This window comes from Falco biarmicus, chromosome 1, assembly GCF_023638135.1.
Source record: "Falco biarmicus isolate bFalBia1 chromosome 1, bFalBia1.pri, whole genome shotgun sequence".
NCBI classification, from domain to species: Eukaryota; Metazoa; Chordata; class Aves; order Falconiformes; family Falconidae; genus Falco; species Falco biarmicus.
The window spans coordinates 30,079,781-30,099,951 of record NC_079288.1 but is presented as its reverse complement, the minus strand read 5'-3'; the positions used below and the strand labels follow the sequence as shown (position 1 = coordinate 30,099,951).

The 20,171-nt window shown below is 52.6% G+C and overlaps 2 protein-coding genes and 1 long non-coding RNA gene across 3 annotated transcripts; all 3 read left to right on the top strand.

Moving 5' to 3' along the window:
* The first annotated feature begins 1,600 nt into the window (after positions 1-1,600).
* Positions 1,601-8,642, top strand: LOC130141603 (uncharacterized). Its single transcript, XM_056322633.1, has 8 exons — positions 1,601-1,650; positions 2,996-3,131; positions 3,205-3,258; positions 4,449-4,719; positions 5,578-5,651; positions 7,131-7,236; positions 7,565-7,838; positions 8,426-8,642. Exons 1-8 carry the CDS (start codon positions 1,601-1,603, stop codon positions 8,640-8,642), a joined length of 1,182 nt encoding a protein of 393 aa, XP_056178608.1.
* Positions 8,643-13,222: 4,580 nt separating this feature from the next.
* LOC130158503 (uncharacterized) lies at positions 13,223-14,696 on the top strand. Its single transcript, XR_008825348.1, has 3 exons — positions 13,223-13,258; positions 13,332-13,385; positions 14,574-14,696. It is a non-coding gene; the product is annotated as an uncharacterized LOC130158503 (long non-coding RNA).
* Positions 14,697-14,734: 38 nt separating this feature from the next.
* On the top strand, positions 14,735-19,187 carry LOC130144976 (serine/arginine repetitive matrix protein 2-like). The gene is made up of 6 exons (XM_056329358.1): positions 14,735-14,845; positions 15,705-15,778; positions 17,258-17,363; positions 17,692-17,965; positions 18,554-18,632; positions 18,993-19,187. The coding sequence occupies exons 2-6, from the start codon at positions 15,767-15,769 to the stop codon at positions 19,047-19,049; spliced, it is 528 nt and encodes a 175-aa protein (XP_056185333.1). The 5' UTR covers positions 14,735-14,845; positions 15,705-15,766; the 3' UTR covers positions 19,050-19,187.
* The last annotated feature ends 984 nt before the right edge of the window (positions 19,188-20,171 follow it).

The window sequence follows — 20,171 nt, the reverse complement described above, 5'->3', positions numbered from 1 at the left end:
GTATCAAGTAACTTTGCAGCACGCCTTTCAGGGCCAAGACGCAGATATGTTCCACTCGGACGTGCTCTCTGGAAGGAGAAGACGGACATTAGCAGCATTTTCTGACTCACAGCCGTACTCCTGGCCTTGGAGAACACCGGCATTCCCAGCTCTCCGGCCCCTGGGAGCAAGTCCACCCAAGGCGCCGAGGCCTTGGAACGGGGGCGTGAAACCCAAACCAAACGCGCCATCCACGGGCCAGGAACAACCCCCAAGCGCATTGCTGGCAGCAACACCAGTGCCACAAACTTCCACCGACCTCCTTCGCGCTTCCCTGTGGCACTTGCCTGGGAACACGCATCCCAGACGGGAACAAAGCGGCTCCCAGCCGCGCCTTCTGCTTAGTTTTCCCCTTGGTCTCCGTCAGCTCCGCGTGTGTTTGCGCTTACTCCGAGTCATTTCTCAGCTACAGATACGCTTCTACCAGGAAATGGACAAGATTCAAGAGTAAATATTCTTCTGACATGTATCTGGCTCTTGGAAAGGGCAATACGCGACAGACAGGTAATAACACAGCTTTCCTAAGCGCAGGAGCTGCAGGCTCTGGATGCCAACAACTAGCTCTACAACTGTTGCGCACACGTTGATTTTTTTTTTCACCATTCGCTGACAGAACAAGAATATACACACTTGTGTAGGCTTTTCTCTCTTCCTCACATTTGATCTTCAGGTTTGCAGTTCTCCTCACCTCGAGGAACTCCATTTAATGTAGGGAAGCCCGCACGTCCTCAGCTCCATCTCTAGAGGGCTCAGCATAGTCTGGAGCTGCAGGGGAATGATGGACCCAAGGCCAGCACGCACTGCAGTCATGCACGCCGGAGTCTGCAGCTCACGCACCCTCAAGCTGTGGATCGCTGTTGCGTACACATCCTTGTTCTTCCACCTGCAAGGGCAGAGATCCAGGACAAAAAGGAGAGCGCGTAAGAGCCCTCGTGCCCTGCCCCAGCCGCAATGAGGAGAGCGCGGAACCGCATTGCGCAGCCGCCGGCCGGGCTGGCCCGGGGGCAGGGCTGAAGCACCGCCAGGAGCAGTGGGGCGGGGCCGAGTGCATCGGCGGGGCGGAGCCTGGCCGTGGAAGGGAAGGGGGCGGGTCCCGGCCGGGAAAGGGGGTGGGGCCTGGCCGCGTGCCACCGCCCGTTGCCACGGCGCTGGGGAGCGCGGGTCGATTGTTGCGTGGATTGTTGGGTCGATTGTTGGGTGCGTTGTTGGGTGGATTGTCGGGTGCGTTGTTGGGCTGGACCCATCCCCGCAGAGCTGGGAGCGCCCGCAGCCGGGAGCGGGGAGCAGCTCTGCCCGTGCTGCGCCGCACCAGGCCCCTCGCACTGCCGTAGCCGCTTTCCCTGCAGTGCTGAGAGCGCAGCCGTCTCTCCTGAGCTCTCTGCTCACCTACCCACGTCCCTAGCCACCTGCCCACCCACCCACCCACCCCCGTCCCCATCTTCCTTCCCCCCTACACACCCACCTCCCTCACCATCTTCCTCCCTACACACCTGCCCCCCGCCAGGGAGGCCCGGGGCCGAGGCAGCAGGAGGAACCCGGCTCTTCATCCCAGGACACAGCCATGCCCTCGGCCGCCGATAACCAGGCGGCAACGCTGCGGTGCGGTCACTGGTAAGGCATGCAGCGGAGGCTGCCAGGGGTCTCCGGGAGCCATCACTGCACACACATCCATACGTATCCCCTTGACATGCTGCCACGGGCTGGGAGGGGCAGCTCACTAACGAACATGCCCCCTTCATTACAAACGGCTGGCACGTGGTTCTGCAGTGTCAGGGCCTGACAACCTGCTCAGCCTTGACTCAAGTTTCTGACTTGAGCACGTAGGCAGGAACCAAAGTATTTGGTAGAAACAAAGACTTGGTTTTCAGCGAGGCACACGTGAACTCCATGGTTCCAAGTTCCGGTTCAGCATCTGGCAGAAGCCGGGATGTTGAAAACAGAACCAAGAGGCACCTCCTGCTTCTCTCTGATGACGCTTCCCTTTTCCCAGCCACACCGGTGTCGGTAATACATTCGCCGACAGCGATGCCAGCTCAGAAGTTACCTCCTGAGTACAAGCAACTAAAGACATTCCCTTTTTTTCCCCAAAGGGACGTGGGACTCCAAGCAGTTTCTGGCAGCATCAGCCCGGCTGGTTTGCAAGCAGCTGTGTACGTGCAGTTGAGATGCTGCTGTTGGACTTTGCTGCTTTGCCGGGCTGTTGCCTGCTCGGGATCTGGCCAAGGAGAAAACTGAACGGCTCTGCTGGTTTTCTCCTTGGTGACATGGGAAGGCACAACAGGTTATAGAACTAATGCTGGTGTTCTGAGTTGTGCTTTAGTCTGGGGAGCATCGTCTAGAAAGGATGCTACCTGCCTGAGGCAGGAACAAGGGCGAAGCTCAGAGTGCCTCAGTTCTTTTTGGATCTTCTCTGTTTGTAAGCCTTGCCTTGTCCTCCAGACAGGAAAATGAGTCTTTTTTTGGGAAGGGGGTGAGCGGGGGAGTGTTGGCTCCAGAGTAAGATGGCTACTGCTATCATTCACTGAGCAAATCTGGCCCAAGAGGGTCTGTTCTGTAGTTTTTCCGAGCAGAGCACTGTTCGACCTCTCATAGCCCGGTTAGTTTCAGGAAGAAACTGTGATCTTCACGGATGAGTTTACTAATTAGTTCATCACCTTGAACCTGGTGATAACTTGTTTATGCTGCAAAATTTGCCTTTCTCATAATGAAACCCACCCCCCTTGATTTTATCTCCATGTAGTGTGAACATTGTGACCTTTGCATGCTATAGGCGTTAATATCCCACCTATGAAGGAACGTGGAGGCCTGGCTGGGCTTGCCTTGCTCTTTAGTTACTCGGTTCTCTAAACCATGAATTCATCAAAAGCTTTCTTAGGATTTTTGTGTTGTGAAAAACTGCTTGCGACTGTGGTCAGTGTTATTTTCTGCAAAGTAACCTCTGTGATGTTTCTCATAGCAACAAGGATATTCCTGCCTCTAATTTCACGATTCATGAAGTCCACTGCAGCAGATTTCTTGCAGCGTGCCAGTACTGCGAGGTTTACATCCCGATTTCGGAAATGAAGAACCATTTTGCATCTGAGCACGTGGAGGTGAGAAACGCATTCCTCCTCTAAAACTGCTGTCCTCTGTGGCAATTAATCTCATGAGGTCTGTTTATTGTAGGTTACCTGCGAGTGTGGGATGAAGATGGAAAAACAACACTTGGAGGACCACAAGGTTGGTGAACATCTGTTGATGTTAGGAGATGTTTTGAAGCTACTCGATGGCATTTCCAAGCACCGATTCCAGAGCCTTTCTGTCAGCCAGGAGCCGGACTCCAAATTGTGATTGAGGCACCCTTTTTATCGAGCCCTAAATTCACACCCTCTGAGAGAAGGTGGTTGGAAACTGCCTTCAAGCAGTGGAGCCTGCTCAAGTCTTCATATCCAAGGGTTATCTGCGATAATTGGTGATTTTGTCCTTGTTAGTGATGAGGATGAAAAATGGTGCGCTGTTTCAGAAACACCGAATATGATGAACTCCACTTCTTCCGGTCCTTTCACATGACGCATTTCTGACTGCTGCAGTGGTCATGTGCATTTTAATAAGTCATGATGTCCAACAGACTTTGAAAAGAGTTTGTAAAATCAACAGGGGTTTTTTCAATTTCTGACTCCAGTTGGCTGCCGTCACAGGCAATCTTGTAATCAATGTCAGCCCCTTCCCTTCCTATGGCCCCCCCTTGCAGACAGCTCTGCAAGTGCCACCTAAGTCTGCTTATTGCTGACAAACAAAGGATTTTCAAACGGTGAAGATATGACCAGGTCAAACCCCTGGAAGCACTTCATCCTGCACGTTTGTGCGTAGTGGTTCTAGTTTTGCCTGTAAAGCAAATGATGACGTATTCTTGCAGCATCTGCTATTCTAACAGGGCTTTCATCTCTCTGTAACCCCTCTGGAAGGGCAACTTACCTGTCATTCAGTCGCGGGTGAAGGACATAGGCAAGCAATTCTTGCCGAGTAGTAAGTGAGCTGTAAATCTGTTCCCTCGCAGAACACACACGGAGAAGTTTTCTTAGCAGTGCCCAGTGCAATGGGATCAGGACTGGGTTTTGAGACTGTCCCTGAAAGCTATCTTCAAGAAGCACAGTGGGAAGGAATCTGCTGTCCAAGTATGACAGGTTTTAAAGGAATGTCCTGAGTCTTCGGAGTGCTTCAGCTGGCGTGTTTATGACTACACAGGTTACACAGCCTGCTGGTCTTCACATTTCTCACGTGCTATCTTACTCCAGGCTATCCTTCAGCGTAGCTTTAGATCTGGCTAAAGAAAGAATGGACCGCTCAGCTCTTCAGCAAACGGGGAACCTCCCTCCACCTTTGCCTCGCTCTTCCATATGTGAAGAATAATCCCTCGTTCTATTTTCCAGGCGTTTGTGTGCCTTCTGCGACTTGTCCTCTGCCCTTACTGCGAAATACAGCTGCCTTTGAGAGCCATGGTTGACCATGAACTTTACTGCAGCACACGGACGGAGGAATGCGAAAACTGCCACCGCTACATACTGGTGCGAGACCTGAAAGAACATCCTCGGGTCTGCGGGCTAGTGGGGGTACAAACCCGAGGAAGTGCACCGTCTGACTTTGAGGATGAGGATGCACATTTGCAAGACCTCCGGCACAGTGGAAGAGAATCAGGAACAGGTAACTGTGCTGGGCCACTGTGGGGAATGCCCAAGGGGCTAGAAAAGCAGATTTATAGCAGCTGTGTAGGGGACACCCCTTAAGGACATTAGCAGAAGCAATGTTTCAGCAGCACAAAGAAATCAGAAGCGAGGTGAGGTGCAGAGATGAGTAATAACCAGCTTCATATGGGACATTTGGCAGCCGATCCAAGCGTAAGGGTTTGTAACTCTTTCTGGGAAAACACTGGGTAATGACAGCTCCAGAGCCACTGGGAGTGGGCTGATTTTCCCGTGGAACAGAACTGCAAAGGTATAAGCCAGCTACACAGAGGACTGCTGAGGTCCCTGGGGCGAGAGCCCAGGCCACTGCCGATTCTTTTGTCTCAAAGTATCGAGCTTCGCAATGAAAGCGGGAGTTGTTTGCTCGCGGCACATTCTGCCTGGGGTTGTGCGGCAGCTGCGCTCCTCCTCGGTTAAGCAGCAGGGTAGGTAAGATCTGGATGTGGGGTCACGTCTGTAGCACTGCGCATCTCTGCAGTGACGTCCCGGACATCGCTGAGACTATTATCAGCGGGGCAGACATGAAGCATCAGCTGGTTGTGGAAGGAGAAATGGTGCTAAAGGATTTATTGGAGGCAGTCGTGGGCTTTTTTAGCAGACCGCTGGCTCTATCTTGGACCCCAAAACACTACTCTCACGCTGGATGGCGTGGATTTGCTGATGTGGAATGAATTCAGCAAGTGTGACTAGAGTAACTGTTGCCTTAACGTGTGCTCAGGTTGCCGTCCTGTGACACAGAACAGCAGCCTGTTGCGTAGGGATCCAACTGCGCCAGACTTCTCTCTGGTAGGGGATGTAACTCTGCTTTGCTTTGCAGATGATGAGCCCGTCACCCTGCCGTGTCAAAGTTGTGGCTTGCGGTACCCTATCTACGAGCGGATGGATCACGAGGTTTAGTATTTTCTTGTATTACCTACTGACAAATAATGATTTTGAAAGCTCTTGTAACGCAAACTAAACTAAAGGCCCTGGAGTTGCGCAACAGAAATGTTTGCCTTGCACATCCGAGTGATGTTAAAACCAGCATGTGTGGCTCACAGCTCAGGTGGGAGAGGAGCAGAGGCGTGTAACCTGTGTAGGTAAGAGGGGAAGGAGGCAACGCAGGCTGTCCATCTAGGAGATGGAGGAATGTCTCGCAGGGTAGATGTGAAGAGAGAGAGAGAGAGAAAGGTTAAGGACGTGAATCTATCGGGAGCTCAGGCTAAGCGAGGAGCGGTGGGTTTATGAAGTGCTGAGTGCCGCACAGCGCTCAGCAGGGGATTCAGACGCTTCTCGATATTGCTGCCTGGTATTTCTGCTATGGAGAGAACACCAGGTCTTGGTGCTGCTGAAGCTGTTACTGCTGTTCAAGAACACTGGACAGGTACCAACTAGACCGCTTGGTGCTTTAATGCTTCCGTACACCTAAAGAGCAGAGTCGGGGAGGGGGGTGCCCGCGGAAGAGGCAGTCCTCTGGGCTTCGCTGCTAGGACAGAGAAGCTAGGAAAACGCTACGCTCGCTCATTTTCTCTTTCACGGCTCTTTTGCATTCTTACAGTCCTAACTAGTGACGTTGTGTTTTGCTGGTTGGTTCTTCTGGGCCTTTCCTGTCCTAGGTGATAGTAAAGTCAGTATGAATAGAAATGAGATCTGACAAAATTTCATAGCTTACCACGTGTTAAATGGTCGTGCTGACAGGAAGGACAAGTCCCATCCACCTCCTATGGCAGCTGGCTGGTGGAAGACGACTTTATCTCACAAAGATAACGGATGCTTTCCTTTCTAGTTCCTATTTTTGTTTTGTGGGTTTCTGTCGTCTCCTTTTGTTATTCCTCGATGCAATTAACCGGCAGGAAAACATGACGTTATAACAAGGATAGCCAAGAGGGGCACTTCTGTGGGCAGCATGACTTGGAAATCACTGTTAAACTGATTTTTGTCTTTGCATTTGGTTTTTAAGATGCCACTCATAGCAGGCCAATATCAGGAACCTGATCAGAGCTACCCTGACAGGACTCTAGGGCTGCTTTCCCCATGCTTGGCACTGGCTTTCCAGGGTCATGTGTAGGTGTGAGAGGCACAAGCATGAACAGGAGCAGGTAGGGTTGTTGGCTGGCTGGCGGCAAGGCCCCAGCTACGGGGTGGTTCTGTTCAGCAGGACCGGCTCATGCTGCCAGGTCCAGTTTTGCTCAGGTCCTGTGATAGCCAGTCATTCTTCCTAAGCTCTGGGTAAGAGCAAATGCACGTGTCAGCAAACGATACCTACCTCTTCCGAACAAACAGTTCCCTACTAACCTTCACCTTGCTGAGGGGGGATGCTCTGCAGTGCTTTTATGGGGATAAGTCTGAATAAACTGTCATGGAAACAGACAGACATCTGTTTTGCTTTAGCTCGTCTGTGTGCTGCGCCCAGCAGCTGAGGACTCCATGCCTCCTAAAGCCAAGAGGCAGAGACAAGAATCAGCAGAGCCACCCTGGACACGAAGCAAGTGCCAAGGTATGGGCAAAACACAGACTGACACACGCACGGTTTTCCTTTACGTTGCAGGAACACTGGGCGTGTTCCAAGCTCAGTAGATGTTGTTACCCTGTTTGGTCTCCAAAATTTACAAATCTTCGATCCTCCACCATTTTATGCAAGAAAGATGAAATCCTTAGAACTCAGTATCCTCAAAGATCTTGGTTGCAAAGCTGTATGCTGCTGGAATGGCAGTTGGCTCTACTTTTGTTACCTGAATGGTCTTGAATCTCTCCGGCTGCATTGACTGTTTCTGTGAAGCGCTGTGTTTGTGTCATCTGAGGAGATGTTTCTCCTTGGCGCACAGGTCGCTGCATGAAGAAGGAGCCTGGACCTCCTGCAGAAGAGGCCCAGCTGCCGAGGAGACCAAGGAAAACGGCAACCGGCAGGAATGCACAGCTGCCCGCTCCCACCTCACGAGGGAAGGCCAGGAAGAAGGCGGCCGGCAAGAGGGGCAGAGCGAGGAAGAGAGGGGCCTGTGAACGTGCAGGTGCGTCACCGTCCCCTCAGAGGCCTGCCAAGTGCTCCCGCTCGGAACCCTTCACGTCCGGCCCATCGAGATATTCTCCGAGCCAGCCAAGGTAACACCTCTGCCTTCCGTTCCAGGCAGCCGCGCCGGGGCTGCCCCGAAGGGTGAGGGGCCGGCGGCGCTGCAGGAACAAGTTTTGCTCTGCTGGGAGCAGGGGCGCAGCCTCAGCCTGGCGCACTCGCGTCTTCAGGCGGCAGCGACCCAGCAGCGGCGGCAGTGACAAATGCATTTCAGTCCTCTGCCTTGTCCCCTTGCGCTGCAAACCTGGGTGCCCTCATGTGTGCTTGCAGCTGAAAGGGTGTCACTCCATGTAACGCGGCTGGTGCTTATCCGCGTGTCAAACAGCAAAGGTAGACTTTTATAGCCAAGTAGAACGGGCAAAAGGGTCCCTGGGAGACAGTGTCGCAGAGCGCCTTGGTCCCTGTCCAAGGCAGCGCTCTCACCTGAGCTTTCCTCTCTGCTCTTTGAGTACAATCTGGTGGTTCTGCTCCAAAAGAAGTGGGTCAGGGCTCAGGAGAAGCTTCCTCACAGCCCCCGCAAAGTCTCCCTGGTGTGAAGGACCTGTGCTCAGTTAGCAGTGAGAGCGCTGACGTGGGTGGGCTGGCTTCCTCTGAAAGCATCCCTCTCCATCCTTGACAGCACCAGCAGCGAAGGAGAAAGCAGCCTCAGGACACAGCACACGGGCTGCTCCATGCAGCTGCAGGCGCCGGATCCAGAGGTGAGGCAGCCAGCGCAGAGCAGAGCAGAGCGCGTGGCGTCGCTCCCCGCGTCGGGTGCGCTGCAGGACGCCTCCGTTGCGGAGCGCTTGGTGGGCAGCGCTGGGCTCTGCTGGTGCACGGGCGGCATGAAGCGCTGAGGGCTGACGTGCTGTGGGCTCGCTGCACGCTGGGCTCATCCTGAGCGGGGCTTGCTGGGAGGAGAGGGCAGCGCCTGCCCTGCTGCTCCTCACGGCGCTTTGTTCAGGGGCGTGAGCTGATGTTACAGCCCTTCCTGCACCAGCGAGGCTCTTATCAGTGGCTTCCACTCAGGGACTCTTTGCAAACAGCATTTTCACTTGTTCTTTTTCCCTTTCCCTTTAGCTGATGACCAGGAGCCAGGCAGCTTCGCAGCCACAGGGGAGCGGACCCAGCAACTGATAAAGCCACGTTCGGCCCTCTGCGGACTAATTCCATGCAGTAGAAGTCATTTCTTTTAGCATAAGAAAATTACTATGTTGCCATGTCATTGAATTTCTACAGATATTGTCATTTACAAATAAATTATTTATTTTTGCACAGGAGAATTCCTATATTGCCATGTCACTGAGTTTCTACAAATTTAGATAGGTATAGGCAGTTATAGCTACAGCTGGCTATAGGCATAGGCGGCTACAGGCAGTGATCATGATATATACAGGTACTTTTAGGGTGTTCAAGTATACTACAGGTTTTCACTCCTATGATCTATACCAGTAGCACCCCACGCTAGCGGCCCCCACCGTGACCTTGAAACCCCCCTGGGCTGTGTTTCTGTGCCGGCTCTTTGATTACTCCCTGACGCAGTGTTTCTGACCCCCTGAGATTTGAGCCCCTTGTGCCAGTCAGTCTCGAGCGGAGTGAGGCCCCCCCGGAGCCGTGTGCCGCAGAGGGGTGTCCGGAGCTCCCCACCTGCGGGAGGCCAGACAGTCTGCAGCGTTGTTTCCAGCAGCTCCGTTCCCCTGCACCAGCGCAGCTGCAGCAGCCCAGGAGTTAATTCTTTCCAGCCCCAAAGAAGGACACGATACATCTCAAGGGATGTTAAGAATCTCCTTTATGCAAGTTACACTCCATGGCCAAGAGCACTTAACAGGTTAATGCTGCGAACGGTACCGAGATGGACACACACCAAGCCAGAACTAATACCCAGCTCCAGAGTTCTGCCATTGTGTAGTGTAATTTTACATTCTGAATGAATAGATAGTTGTAAAAAAAAAAAAAAACCACAAACCAATCTCTGCTTTGACAAACAAGCCTGTTACAGACAAGGTCAAGTGATTTAGAGCACAAGGAAGTGATGATGATTAGAAAAAGCTTTAATTAGAAGGCCATTTGAGCTCCAGGCAAACCGCTGCAGCACTTCCATTCTAGTGGCATTAAAAAAACCCAACCAACCAAAGAAACAAAAAGCCAGTGCCGCCCCCACCCCCAAGCTCCTCCTCTTGCAGGGCTCAGACCATCCCTCTGAGAAAACCAGCCGGTGAAGGGTATTTACCGGTGTGACATTTCTGCAGGATAAGAAGCTTCATTTACACAGCGAGGTATAAACAGCATCGATACAAAGTCTGTGTTATTTGTAATCACAAATAATTAATTGTAATAAATATGTATCAAGTAACTTTGCAGCACGCCTTTCAGGGCCAAGACGCAGATATGTTCCACTCGGACGTGCTCTCTGGAAGGAGAAGACGGACATTAGCAGCATTTTCTGACTCACAGCCATACTCCCGGCCTTGGAGAACACCGGCATTCCCAGCTCTCCGGCCCCTGGGAGCAAGTCCACCCAAGGCGCCGAGGCCTTGGAACGGGGGCGTGAAACCCAAACCAAACGCGCCATCCACGGGCCAGGAACAACCCCCAAGCGCATTGCTGGCAGCAACACCAGCGCCACAAACTTCCACCGACCTCCTTCGCGCTTCCCTGTGGCACTTGCCTGGGAACACGCATCCCAGACGGGAACAAAGCGGCTCCCAGCCGCGCCTTCTGCTTAGTTTTCCCCTTGGTCTCCGTCAGCTCCGCGTGTGTTTGCGCTTACTCCGAGTCATTTCTCAGCTACAGATACGCTTCTACCAGGAAATGGACAAGATTCAAGAGTAAATATTCTTCTGACATGTATCCGGCTCTTGGAAAGGGCAATACGCGACAGACAGGTAATAACACAGCTTTCCTAAGCGCAGGAGCTGCAGGCTCTGGATGCCAACAACTAGCTCTACAACTGTTGCGCACACGTTGATTTTTTTTTCACCATTCGCTGACAGAACAAGAATATACACACTTGTGTAGGCTTTTCTCTCTTCCTCACATTTGATCTTCAGGTTTGCAGTTCTCCTCACCTCGAGGAACTCCATTTAATGTAGGGAAGCCCGCACGTCCTCAGCTCCATCTCTAGAGGGCTCAGCATAGTCTGGAGCTGCAGGGGAATGATGGACCCAAGGCCACCACGCACTGCAGTCATGCACGCCGGAGTCTGCAGCTCACGCACCCTCAAGCTGTGGATCGCTGTTGCGTACACATCCTTGTTCTTCCACCTGCAAGGGCAGAGATCCAGGACAAAAAGGAGAGCGCGTAAGAGCCCTCGTGCCCTGCCCCAGCCGCAATGAGGAGAGCGCGGAACCGCATTGCGCAGCCGCCGGCCGGGCTGGCCCGGGGGCAGGGCTGAAGCACCGCCAGGAGCAGTGGGGCGGGGCCGAGTGCATCGGCGGGGCGGAGCCTGGCCGTGGAAGGGAAGGGGGCGGGTCCCGGCCGGGAAAGGGGGTGGGGCCTGGCCGCGTGCCACCCGCCCGTTGCCACGGCGCTGGGGAGCGCGGGTCGATTGTTGCGTGGATTGTTGGGTCGATTGTTGGGTGCGTTGTTGGGTGGATTGTCGGGTGCGTTGTTGGGCTGGACCCATCCCCGCAGAGCTGGGAGCGCCCGCAGCCGGGAGCGGGGAGCAGCTCTGCCCGTGCTGCGCCGCACCAGGCCCCTCGCACTGCCGTAGCCGCTTTCCCTGCAGTGCTGAGAGCGCAGCCGTCTCTCCTGAGCTCTCTGCTCACCTACCCACGTCCCTAGCCACCTGCCCACCCACCCACCCACCCCCGTCCCCATCTTCCTTCCCCCCTACACACCCACCTCCCTCACCATCTTCCTCCCTACACACCTGCCCCCCGCCAGGGAGGCCCGGGGCCGAGGCAGCAGGAGGAACCCGGCTCTTCATCCCAGGACACAGCCATGCCCTCGGCCGCCGATAACCAGGCGGCAACGCTGCGGTGCGGTCACTGGTAAGGCATGCAGCGGAGGCTGCCAGGGGTCTCCGGGAGCCATCACTGCACACACATCCATACGTATCCCCTTGACATGCTGCCACGGGCTGGGAGGGGCAGCTCACTAACGAACATGCCCCCTTCATTACAAACGGCTGGCACGTGGTTCTGCAGTGTCAGGGCCTGACAACCTGCTCAGCCTTGACTCAAGTTTCTGACTTGAGCACGTAGGCAGGAACCAAAGTATTTGGTAGAAACAAAGACTTGGTTTTCAGCGAGGCACACGTGAACTCCATGGTTCCAAGTTCCGGTTCAGCATCTGGCAGAAGCCGGGATGTTGAAAACAGAACCAAGAGGCACCTCCTGCTTCTCTCTGATGACGCTTCCCTTTTCCCAGCCACACCGGTGTCGGTAATACATTCGCCGACAGCGATGCCAGCTCAGAAGTTACCTCCTGAGTACAAGCAACTAAAGACATTCCCTTTTTTTCCCCAAAGGGACGTGGGACTCCAAGCAGTTTCTGGCAGCATCAGCCCGGCTGGTTTGCAAGCAGCTGTGTACGTGCAGTTGAGATGCTGCTGTTGGACTTTGCTGCTTTGCCGGGCTGTTGCCTGCTCGGGATCTGGCCAAGGAGAAAACTGAACGGCTCTGCTGGTTTTCTCCTTGGTGACATGGGAAGGCACAACAGGTTATAGAACTAATGCTGGTGTTCTGAGTTGTGCTTTAGTCTGGGGAGCATCGTCTAGAAAGGATGCTACCTGCCTGAGGCAGGAACAAGGGCGAAGCTCAGAGTGCCTCAGTTCTTTTTGGATCTTCTCTGTTTGTAAGCCTTGCCTTGTCCTCCAGACAGGAAAATGAGTCTTTTTTTGGGAAGGGGGTGAGCGGGGGAGTGTTGGCTCCAGAGTAAGATGGCTACTGCTATCATTCACTGAGCAAATCTGGCCCAAGAGGGTCTGTTCTGTAGTTTTTCCGAGCAGAGCACTGTTCGACCTCTCATAGCCCGGTTAGTTTCAGGAAGAAACTGTGATCTTCACGGATGAGTTTACTAATTAGTTCATCACCTTGAACCTGGTGATAACTTGTTTATGCTGCAAAATTTGCCTTTCTCATAATGAAACCCACCCCCCTTGATTTTATCTCCATGTAGTGTGAACATTGTGACCTTTGCATGCTATAGGCGTTAATATCCCACCTATGAAGGAACGTGGAGGCCTGGCTGGGCTTGCCTTGCTCTTTAGTTACTCGGTTCTCTAAACCATGAATTCATCAAAAGCTTTCTTAGGATTTTTGTGTTGTGAAAAACTGCTTGCGACTGTGGTCAGTGTTATTTTCTGCAAAGTAACCTCTGTGATGTTTCTCATAGCAACAAGGATATTCCTGCCTCTAATTTCACGATTCATGAAGTCCACTGCAGCAGATTTCTTGCAGCGTGCCAGTACTGCGAGGTTTACATCCCGATTTCGGAAATGAAGAACCATTTTGCATCTGAGCACGTGGAGGTGAGAAACGCATTCCTCCTCTAAAACTGCTGTCCTCTGTGGCAATTAATCTCATGAGGTCTGTTTATTGTAGGTTACCTGCGAGTGTGGGATGAAGATGGAAAAACAACACTTGGAGGACCACAAGGTTGGTGAACATCTGTTGATGTTAGGAGATGTTTTGAAGCTACTCGATGGCATTTCCAAGCACCGATTCCAGAGCCTTTCTGTCAGCCAGGAGCCGGACTCCAAATTGTGATTGAGGCACCCTTTTTATCGAGCCCTAAATTCACACCCTCTGAGAGAAGGTGGTTGGAAACTGCCTTCAAGCAGTGGAGCCTGCTCAAGTCTTCATATCCAAGGGTTATCTGCGATAATTGGTGATTTTGTCCTTGTTAGTGATGAGGATGAAAAATGGTGCGCTGTTTCAGAAACACCGAATATGATGAACTCCACTTCTTCCGGTCCTTTCACATGACGCATTTCTGACTGCTGCAGTGGTCATGTGCATTTTAATAAGTCATGATGTCCAACAGACTTTGAAAAGAGTTTGTAAAATCAACAGGGGTTTTTTCAATTTCTGACTCCAGTTGGCTGCCGTCACAGGCAATCTTGTAATCAATGTCAGCCCCTTCCCTTCCTATGGCCCCCCCTTGCAGACAGCTCTGCAAGTGCCACCTAAGTCTGCTTATTGCTGACAAACAAAGGATTTTCAAACGGTGAAGATATGACCAGGTCAAACCCCTGGAAGCACTTCATCCTGCACGTTTGTGCGTAGTGGTTCTAGTTTTGCCTGTAAAGCAAATGATGACGTATTCTTGCAGCATCTGCTATTCTAACAGGGCTTTCATCTCTGTAACCCCTCTGGAAGGGCAACTTACCTGTCATTCAGTCGCGGGTGAAGGACATAGGCAAGCAATTCTTGCCGAGTAGTAAGTGAGCTGTAAATCTGTTCCCTCGCAGAACACACACGGAGAAGTTTTTTTAGCAGTGCCCAGTGCAATGGGATCAGGACTGGGTTTTGAGACTGTCCCTGAAAGCTATCTTCAAGAAGCACAGTGGGAAGGAATCTGCTGTCCAAGTATGACAGGTTTTAAAGGAATGTCCTGAGTCTTCGGAGTGCTTCAGCTGGCGTGTTTATGACTACACAGGTTACACAGCCTGCTGGTCTTCACATTTCTCACGTGCTATCTTACTCCAGGCTATCCTTCAGCGTAGCTTTAGATCTGGCTAAAGAAAGAATGGACCGCTCAGCTCTTCAGCAAACGGGGAACCTCCCTCCACCTTTGCCTCGCTCTTCCATATGTGAAGAATAATCCCTCGTTCTATTTTCCAGGCGTTTGTGTGCCTTCTGCGACTTGTCCTCTGCCCTTACTGCGAAATACAGCTGCCTTTGAGAGCCATGGTTGACCATGAACTTTACTGCAGCACACGGACGGAGGAATGCGAAAACTGCCACCCGCTACATACTGGTGCGAGACCTGAAAGAACATCCTCGGGTCTGCGGGCTAGTGGGGGTACAAACCCGAGGAAGTGCACCGTCTGACTTTGAGGATGAGGATGCACATTTGCAAGACCTCCGGCACAGTGGAAGAGAATCAGGAACAGGTAACTGTGCTGGGCCACTGTGGGGAATGCCCAAGGGGCTAGAAAAGCAGATTTATAGCAGCTGTGTAGGGGACACCCCTTAAGGACATTAGCAGAAGCAATGTTTCAGCAGCACAAAGAAATCAGAAGCGAGGTGAGGTGCAGAGATGAGTAATAACCAGCTTCATATGGGACATTTGGCAGCCGATCCAAGCGTAAGGGTTTGTAACTCTTTCTGGGAAAAACACTGGGTAATGACAGCTCCAGAGCCACTGGGAGTGGGCTGATTTTCCCGTGGAACAGAACTGCAAAGGTATAAGCCAGCTACACAGAGGACTGCTGAGGTCCCTGGGGCGAGAGCCCAGGCCACTGCCGATTCTTTTGTCTCAAAGTATCGAGCTTCGCAATGAAAGCGGGAGTTGTTTGCTCGCGGCACATTCTGCCTGGGGTTGTGCGGCAGCTGCGCTCCTCCTCGGTTAAGCAGCAGGGTAGGTAAGATCTGGATGTGGGGTCACGTCTGTAGCACTGCGCATCTCTGCAGTGACGTCCCGGACATCGCTGAGACTATTATCAGCGGGGCAGACATGAAGCGTCAGCTGGTTGTGGAAGGAGAAATGGTGCTAAAGGATTTATTGGAGGCAGTCGTGGGCTTTTTTAGCAGACCGCTGGCTCTATCTTGGACCCCAAAACACTACTCTCACGCTGGATGGCGTGGATTTGCTGATGTGGAATGAATTCAGCAAGTGTGACTAGAGTAACTGTTGCCTTAACGTGTGCTCAGGTTGCCGTCCTGTGACACAGAACAGCAGCCTGTTGCGTAGGGATCCAACTGCGCCAGACTTCTCTCTGGTAGGGGATGTAACTCTGCTTTGCTTTGCAGATGATGAGCCCGTCACCCTGCCGTGTCAAAGTTGTGGCTTGCGGTACCCTATCTACGAGCGGATGGATCACGAGGTTTAGTATTTTCTTGTATTACCTACTGACAAATAATGATTTTGAAAGCTCTAGTAACGCAAACTAAACTAAAGGCCCTGGAGTTGTGCAACAGAAATGTTTGCCTTGCACATCCGAGTGATGTTAAAACCAGCATGTGTGGCTCACAGCTCAGGTGGGAGAGGAGCAGAGGCGTGTAACCTGTGTAGGTAAGAGGGGAAGGAGGCAACGCAGGCTGTCCATCTAGGAGATGGAGGAATGTCTCGCAGGGTAGATGTGAAGAGAGAGAGAGAGAGAAAGGTTAAGGACGTGAATCTATCGGGAGCTCAGGCTAAGCGAGGAGCGGTGGGTTTATGAAGTGCTGAGTGCCGCACAGCGCTCAGCAGGGGATTCAGACGCTTCTCGATATTGCTGCCTGGTATTTCTGCTATGGAGAGAACACCAGGTCTTGGTGCTGCTGAAGCTGTTACTGCTGTTCAAGAACACTGGACAGGTACCAAGTAGACCGCTTGGTGCTTTAATGCTTCCGTACACCTAAAGAGCAGAGTCGGGGAGGGGGGTGCCCGCGGAAGAGGCAGTCCTCTGGGCTTCGCTGCTAGGACAGAGAAGCTAGGAAAACGCTACGCTCGCTCATTTTCTCTTTCACGGCTCTTTTGCATTCTTACAGTCCTAACTAGTGACGTTGTGTTTTGCTGGTTGGTTCTTCTGGGCCTTTCCTGTCCTAGGTGATAGTAAAGTCAGTATGAATAGAAATGAGATCTGACAAAATTTCATAGCTTACCACGTGTTAAATGGTCGTGCTGACAGGAAGGACAAGTCCCATCCACCTCCTATGGCAGCTGGCTGGTGGAAGACGACTTTATCTCACAAAGATAACGGATGCTTTCCTTTCTAGTTCCTATTTTTGTTTTGTGGGTTTCTGTCGTCTCCTTTTGTTATTCCTCGATGCAATTAACCGGCAGGAAAACATGACGTTATAACAAGGATAGCCAAGAGGGGCACTTCTGTGGGCAGCATGACTTGGAAATCACTGTTAAACTGATTTTTGTCTTTGCATTTGGTTTTTAAGATGCCACTCATAGCAGGCCAATATCAGGAACCTGATCAGAGCTACCCTGACAGGACTCTAGGGCTGCTTTCCCCATGCTTGGCACTGGCTTTCCAGGGTCATGTGTAGGTGTGAGAGGCACAAGCATGAACAGGAGCAGGTAGGGTTGTTGGCTGGCTGGCGGCAAGGCCCCAGCTACGGGGTGGTTCTGTTCAGCAGGACCGGCTCATGCTGCCAGGTCCAGTTTTGCTCAGGTCCTGTGATAGCCAGTCATTCTTCCTAAGCTCTGGGTAAGAGCAAATGCACGTGTCAGCAAACGATACCTACCTCTTCCGAACAAACAGTTCCCTACTAACCTTCACCTTGCTGAGGGGGGATGCTCTGCAGTGCTTTTATGGGGATAAGTCTGAATAAACTGTCATGGAAACAGACAGACATCTGTTTTGCTTTAGCTCGTCTGTGTGCTGCGCCCAGCAGCTGAGGACTCCATGCCTCCTAAAGCCAAGAGGCAGAGACAAGAATCAGCAGAGCCACCCTGGACACGAAGCAAGTGCCAAGGTATGGGCAAAACACAGACTGACACACGCACGGTTTTCCTTTACGTTGCAGGAACACTGGGCGTGTTCCAAGCTCAGTAGATGTTGTTACCCTGTTTGGTCTCCAAAATTTACAAATCTTCGATCCTCCACCATTTTATGCAAGAAAGATGAAATCCTTAGAACTCAGTATCCTCAAAGATCTTGGTTGCAAAGCTGTATGCTGCTGGAATGGCAGTTGGCTCTACTTTTGTTACCTGAATGGTCTTGAATCTCTCCGGCTGCATTGACTGTTTCTGTGAAGCGCTGTGTTTGTGTCATCTGAGGAGATGTTTCTCCTTGGCGCACAGGTCGCTGCATGAAGAAGGAGCCTGGACCTCCTGCAGAAGAGGCCCAGCTGCCGAGGAGACCAAGGAAAACGGCAACCGGCAGGAATGCACAGCTGCCCGCTCCCACCTCACGAGGGAAGGCCAGGAAGAAGGCGGCCGGCAAGAGGGGCAGAGCGAGGAAGAGAGGGGCCTGTGAACGTGCAGGTGCGTCACCGTCCCCTCAGAGGCCTGCCAAGTGCTCCCGCTCGGAACCCTTCACGTCCGGCCCATCGAGATATTCTCCGAGCCAGCCAAGGTAACACCTCTGCCTTCCGTTCCAGGCAGCCGCGCCGGGGCTGCCCCGAAGGGTGAGGGGCCGGCGGCGCTGCAGGAACAAGTTTTGCTCTGCTGGGAGCAGGGGCGCAGCCTCAGCCTGGCGCACTCGCGTCTTCAGGCGGGCAGCGACCCAGCAGCGGCGGCAGTGACAAATGCATTTCAGTCCTCTGCCTTGTCCCCTTGCGCTGCAAACCTGGGTGCCCTCATGTGTGCTTGCAGCTGAAAGGGTGTCACTCCATGTAACGCGGCTGGTGCTTATCCGCGTGTCAAACAGCAAAGGTAGACTTTTATAGCCAAGTAGAACGGGCAAAAGGGTCCCTGGGAGACAGTGTCGCAGAGCGCCTTGGTCCCTGTCCAAGGCAGCGCTCTCACCTGAGCTTTCCTCTCTGCTCTTTGAGTACAATCTGGTGGTTCTGCTCCAAAAGAAGTGGGTCAGGGCTCAGGAGAAGCTTCCTCACAGCCCCCGCAAAGTCTCCCTGGTGTGAAGGACCTGTGCTCAGTTAGCAGTGAGAGCGCTGACGTGGGTGGGCTGGCTTCCTCTGAAAGCATCCCTCTCCATCCTTGACAGCACCAGCAGCGAAGGAGAAAGCAGCCTCAGGACACAGCACACGGGCTGCTCCATGCAGCTGCAGGCGCCGGATCCAGAGGTGAGGCAGCCAGCGCAGAGCAGAGCAGAGCGCGTGGCGTCGCTCCCGCGTCGGGTGCGCTGCAGGACGCCTCCGTTGCGGAGCGCTTGGTGGGCAGCGCTGGGCTCTGCTGGTGCACGGGCGGCATGAAGCGCTGAGGGCTGACGTGCTGTGGGCTCGCTGCACGCTGGGCTCATCCTGAGCGGGGCTTGCTGGGAGGAGAGGGCAGCGCCTGCCCTGCTGCTCCTCACGGCGCTTTGTTCAGGGGCGTGAGCTGATGTTACAGCCCTTCCTGCACCAGCGAGGCTCTTATCAGTGGCTTCCACTCAGGGACTCTTTGCAAACAGCATTTTCACTTGTTCTTTTTCCCTTTCCCTTTAGCTGATGACCAGGAGCCAGGCAGCTTCGCAGCCACAGGGGAACGGACCCAGCAACTGATAAAGCCACGTTCGGCCCTCTGCGGACTAATTCCATGCAGTAGAAGTCATTTCTTTTAGCATAAGAAAATTACTATGTTGCCATGTCATTGAATTTCTACAGATATTGTCATTTACAAATAAATTATTTATTTTTGCACAGGAGAATTCCTATATTGCCACGTCACTGAGTTTCTACAAATTTAGATAGGTATAGGCAGTTATAGCTACAGCTGGCTATAGGCATAGGCGGCTACAGGCAGTGATCATGATATATACAGGTACTTTTAGGGTGTTCAAGTATACTACAGGTTTTCACTCCTATGATCTATACCAGTAGCACCCCACGCTAGCGGCCCCCACCGTGACCTTGAAACCCCCCTGGGCTGTGTTTCTGTGCCGGCTCTTTGATTACTCCCTGACGCAGTGTTTCTGACCCCCTGAGATTTGAGCCCCTTGTGCCAGTCAGTCTCGAGCGGAGTGAGGCCCCCCCGGAGCCGTGTGCCGCAGAGGGGTGTCCGGAGCTCCCCACCTGCGGGAGGCCAGACAGTCTGCAGCGTTGTTTCCAGCAGCTCCGTTCCCCTGCACCAGCGCAGCTGCAGCAGCCCAGGAGTTAATTCTTTCCAGCCCCAAAGAAGGACACGATACATCTCAAGGGATGTTAAGAATCTCCTTTATGCAAGTTACACTCCATGGCCAAGAGCACTTAACAGGTTAATGCTGCGAACGGTACCGAGATGGACACACACCAAGCCAGAACTAATACCCAGCTCCAGAGTTCTGCCATTGTGTAGTGTAATTTTACATTCTGAATGAATAGATAGTTGTAAAAAAAAAAAAAAATCACAAACCAATCTCTGCTTTGACAAACAAGCCTGTTACAGACAAGGTCAAGTGATTTAGAGCACAAGGAAGTGATGATGATTAGAAAAAGCTTTAATTAGAAGGCCATTTGAGCTCCAGGCAAACCGCTGCAGCACTTCCATTCTAGTGGCATTAAAAAAACCCAACCAACCAAAGAAACAAAAAGCCAGTGCCGCCCCCACCCCCGAGCTCCTCCTCTTGCAGGGCTCAGACCATCCCTCTAGGAAAACCAGCCGGTGAAGGGTATTTACCGGTGTGACATTTCTGCAGGATAAGAAGC

Bases quoted from the DNA above. Each gene is read 5' to 3' on its own strand.
- LOC130141603 (XM_056322633.1), top strand. From the start codon at position 1,601: ATGCCCTCGGCCGCCGATAACCAGGCGGCAACGCTGCGGTGCGGTCAC. The intron at 3,259-4,448 runs GTTGGTGAACAT...TCTATTTTCCAG, and splicing joins AACACTTGGAGGACCACAAG to GCGTTTGTGTGCCTTCTGCG. The intron at 4,720-5,577 runs GTAACTGTGCTG...TTTGCTTTGCAG, and splicing joins TGGAAGAGAATCAGGAACAG to ATGATGAGCCCGTCACCCTG.
- LOC130144976 (XM_056329358.1), top strand. The intron at 17,966-18,553 runs GTAACACCTCTG...CATCCTTGACAG, and splicing joins TATTCTCCGAGCCAGCCAAG to CACCAGCAGCGAAGGAGAAA. The intron at 18,633-18,992 runs GTGAGGCAGCCA...CTTTCCCTTTAG, and splicing joins TGCAGGCGCCGGATCCAGAG to CTGATGACCAGGAGCCAGGC.